A 5,000-nucleotide genomic window follows, 5' to 3' on the forward strand; every position below is an offset into this window, starting at 1 on the left:
ACTCTGATGGTGACTTGACCACAGGAGAGTACCGCGTGCTGCTGCCTGACGGACGCACCCAAGTCGTCACATACACCTCCTCCCTCAGCACTGGATACGTCGCTGAGGTCAGGGCACGCAAGTCTAACCTAACCTAATCTAACCTAATCTGACAGCGTAATCCAACCTAACCTAACCTAACCTAATCTGACAGTGTAATCCAACCTAACCTAACCTAACCTAATCTGACAGTGTAATCCAACCTAACCTAACCTAACCTAATCTGAGTGTAATCCAACCTAATCTAACCTAACCTAATCTAACCTAATCTGACAGTGTAATCCAAACTAACCTAACCTAAAGTAACTTGTCCATAAACGAACTCAAAGCTAACATCACACTAACTTAACTTAGCCCAACCCAACCTCAGCTAACTTAACCTAACTTCACCTAATATAACTTAATCTAACCTGATTTTTTTACCTATCTAATCTCAGGTAACCTAACCTAACTTCACCTAACCTAACTTAACTTCACCTAACCTACCCTGACAGCGTAATGCAACCTAACCTAACCTAACTTAACCTAACCTAACCTAACCTAACTTGGACATAAACGAACTGAAATCTAACCAACCCAACCCCAGCTAACCTAACCTAACCTCACCTAACCTAACCTAACCTAACCTAACCTAACCTCACCTAACCTAACTTAACCTAACTTAACTTTTAACCTACCTAACCTAACCTAACCTTACCTAACCAAACCTAATGAAACCAAACTTTCAAAAAAACTTAACCCAACATAACCTAACTGGAGCCAAACCAAACCTAACCTAACCTAACCTAACCTAACCTAACCTAACCTAACCTCAACTAACCTAACTTGATTTTGATTCTAACTTAATTGTAACTATTTTCACGTAACCCAACCTAACTTAACCCCTTCAGTACCTCGCTGTGTTTCCCTATTCATTCTGGTGACTATTTGGCGATTTTAAACAGCTTCAGAAACTTATGTGGGGGATTAAAATAGTGAAGACTGTGGCCATTAATCTTCTGACCTCCATGAACCCTTCCTAATGTATTTAAAATCGTCTAATCACAACCAAAACTCACGGTAAAAATGCGTCTCAGTATTGAAAGGGTTAACTTGTTCTAATTATTTTTTTTATGTAGGAGGAGGGAAAACTAGCAAAGGGCAACAACAAGGATATGAAAAAAAGGCCCACTTAAATGCCAGTTCCCCGAGCAGGTCTGAGAGAGAGAGTTAGTCAAAAAGAATGGGATTAAATGCTCGAAACGTAATGCAAAACTATCTTCATGTCAACACAACGTAACACACACACACACACACACACACACACACACACACAGAAACCTTGACCATTTAGAGAAGAGATGTTAGTTACGACATGAGAGAGAGAGAGAGAGAGAGAGAGAGAGAGAGAGAGAGAGAGATTTAAATATACCTCCTAATTTTAACTTCTTTTCTATCCACAGATTAAATATCAACGCTAGACGGACGCCACTCCCCCACCCTGGCCACTTCCTCCCCCTCTACGGAAAACGCCACACTCCCCCCCCCGCCCCTTCTCCATCCTTCTCCTCCAGCCTCACACACTTCCCTTCTCAAGCACACATACATATCCCCCTCTCCCTCTCTCCCTCTCCCTCTCCCTTCGTCACTTGTTTTTTCCTTTCATCTTCTCTCTCTCTCCTCCCTTTTCTTTTCTTTTTCTTTCTCTTTCTTCATTTTTTATCATCTATTTTTTTATTTTCTTTGTTTTATTTCCTTTTTTTCCGTTTCGTGTTCTTTATTTCTTCTTTCTTCTATCTTTTTCTGTGTCTTATCGTGGTCTCTCTCTCTCTCTCTCTCTCTCTCTCTCTCTCTCTCTCTCTCTCTCTCTCTCTCTCTCTCTCTCTTTTACCCGTCTATCTGTCTGTCTGTCTGTCATCTCACCCCATAGCGCCCCTCCCACACACACAAGGGCAGGTAACCACCACGACCTTACCGGTAATCATCGTACACAGGTAACATCCCTCAGCATCAGCCCTGCAGGAGGTGACACGCTGGCCCGCATTCAGAAACGCTCTGTTCTCTCACCACGACTATTTTGCAAGGCCCCAGAGATGACTAGCGGGGTTTTCAAGAGTGTTTCTGCAGCTGATAATGTAGAAATATTGTTAGTCTGCCTCTAGAACCGTAAAAACACCTTGAAAAACTCGCGTAAATTTAAATAAAGCCTTTTGAAATAGTGAAGGTGATGTGTTTGAAAATGCGAGCCTCTTCAAGGTTGAGATTTACTTGTATCTTTCACCTCTCCTTGCTAATTAAACGTACTTACGATTATATTAAGTAAACGAAGATATATGACTAACTCCCCTTGGATTTATTGGTTATGGAAAATGGTTTGTAGGTTTTTGGGGGTTTAAGTAAATGAATTGGCTGTTTTGATGTAGTGTTAATTATTGTATTGTATAATGCAGATTTCTATTACTGTTTTGTTCAGTTAAGGATAAAAATTTGTCGTTTTTGTGATGTAGAGAGTAGAAATGACTGGTTTTGTTGAATAAGTGATGAAATTTGAGTGGTTTGGTTGAATAAGTGATGAAATTTGACTGGTTTGGTTAAATAAGTGAGGAAAAGTGACTAATTTTGTTAAGTCAGCGATAAAACAGCGAATCAATAAGTATTTACAAAGACTGCTGATGAGTATATAAATGATAGTTAGATAGAAGAGACACAGTGTATTGAAAAGGAGATAATTTGTTGTAGATCAGATAATGTAGGTAGATATTGTAGATATTAGAAAGAAAACTAATTTGTCTATAGAAATAAAATAAATATGGCGTTGAAAAATATATTAGGCTTGTATTGTAAATTTTAGGCATGTAGATAAGTTACATTCGGAAATTATTATCAATGTAAAAAGTAATGCATGAAAATTTTATCTATTTCCGAGTGACATTAGGGAAAAAATGTTGAAAAATGTATTGAAAGGAAATTCTTGATGTAAACTGAACTGATAATAAAAGGGAGAGTTTTGTGTATCTGAAGAATGTGTTTGTTGTCCTACTACTTCTACTACTACTACTACTACTACTACTACTACTACTACTACTACTACTACTACTACTACTACTACTACTACTACTACCACCACCACCACTACTACTACCACCACCACCACCACCACTGCTACCACCACCACTACCACCACTACTACCACCACTACTACTACTACCACTACTACCACCACCACCACTACCACTACCACTACTACTGCTACCACCACTACTACCTGCACCACCACACTGCTACCACCTGCTGCTACCACTGCTGCTGCTACTGCACTGCACCACTGCACTGCTGCTGCTGCTGCTGCTGCTGCTGCTGCTGCTGCTGCTGCTACTGCCACTGCCACCACCACCACCACCACTGCTGCTACTGCTACTACCACTGCCACTACCACTGCTGCTACTACTACCACTACTACTGCTACTACTACTACTACTACTACTACTGCCACACACCACCACCACCACCACCACCACCACCACCACCACCACCACCACCACCACAACCACTACTACTACTACTACTACTACACGACAACCACAAACCGAAGAGTATTGTGAAAGGCAAACTTGTAATTATCAGAAGGAGGAGGAGGAGGAGGAGGAGGAGGAGGAGGAGGAGGAGGACCACAAACCAATGATCTCATATCCAAGGCTTGATTTTTCCTCCTCCTCCTCCTCCTCCTTCGCATCTCTTCCCTCCTCCTCTTTTAATTACAGGGAACACCTCCTCCTCCTCCTCCTCCTCCTCCTCCTCCTCCTCCTCCTCCTCCTTCTTCTTCTTCTCCTCCTTCTTCTCCTCCTGCTGTGACTATATAAACGGACTTCTTCTCACGTCCAGTCAGTCTTCCTCATCCTCTTCCTCCTCCTCCTTCTCCTCCTCCAGCGCAGTGATGGCTCTGAGACAGGTGAGCAGATCAATTAACTGAACCTGTTGGTGTTTTCTTGATTGGGAATGTTATTGGCGTTATAATGTCATCTATTTCATTTGTTTATCTATTTTTGTTATTGGTGGTTTGAGTGTGTGTGTGTGTGTGTGTGTGTGTGTGTGTGTAATTCACAACGGTCGCCTGGTGGTCACCCAGCCAGTCTTCCCCATTACGGAGCGCTCCGTAAGCTCAGAGCTCATAGACCGATCTTCGGGTAGGACTGAGACCACAACACACTCCACACACCGGGACAGCGAGGTCAACCCCTCCAGTTACACCCCGTACCTATTTACTGCTAGGTGAACACACCCCACACATTAACACCCAAGCCCATTTGCCTCGCCCTGCCGGGACTCGAACCCGGCCCTCTCGATTGTGAGTCGAGCGTGCTAACCACTACACTACGCGGAGACACTAACCCTGCTTGTCACGGTATTATTCCAGGTATGTGTGTGTGTGTGTTTGTTTGTTTGATCTGCTGCAGTCTCTGACGAGACAGCCAGACGTTACCCTACGGAAGGAGCTCAGAGCTCATTATTTCCGATCTTGGGCTAGGCCTGAGACCAGGCACACACCACACACCGGGACAACAAGGTCACAACTCCTCGATTTACATCCCGTACCTACTCACTGCTAGGTGAACACCACCTACACGTCAAAGGAGACACACCCAAATATCTCCACCCGGCCGGGGAATCGAACCCCGGTCCTCTGGCTTGTGAAGCCAGCGCTCTAACCACTGAGCTACCGTGTGTGTGTGTGTGTGTGTGTGTGTGTGTGTGTGTGTGTGTGTGTGTGTGGTCAATAAGTAGTCACCATAACAACTAAACACAGAGTACATAATTATGTTGTGGCCAATACCGATAATGGTAATATTGACGATGATGAACCAGAAAATTAGGTTAGGTTAGGTTAGGTTAAGGTTCGACTCTCGTTAATGCACGGTCTATTAACGTTACTCTAACATTAACACTAAGGGGCATGACATACAGTTCTGGCAATACTGTAGGGC

At 43.2% G+C, this 5,000-nt stretch overlaps 1 protein-coding gene across 1 annotated transcript in view; it reads left to right on the plus strand.

Moving 5' to 3' along the window:
• LOC123499880 (leucine-rich repeat extensin-like protein 2) overlaps window positions 1–5,000 on the plus strand; it is a 13,633-nt gene that overhangs the window by 1,559 nt on the left and 7,074 nt on the right. The window contains exon 2 of the mRNA XM_045248417.1: window positions 1–107. This exon is cut by the window's left edge and continues 70 nt beyond it. Within this exon, the coding sequence (XP_045104352.1) occupies window positions 1–107 (107 nt within the window). The remainder of the gene's footprint in view (window positions 108–5,000) is intronic.

Source organism: Portunus trituberculatus, chromosome 8, assembly GCF_017591435.1.
Source record: "Portunus trituberculatus isolate SZX2019 chromosome 8, ASM1759143v1, whole genome shotgun sequence".
Taxonomy (NCBI): Eukaryota; Metazoa; Arthropoda; class Malacostraca; order Decapoda; family Portunidae; genus Portunus; species Portunus trituberculatus.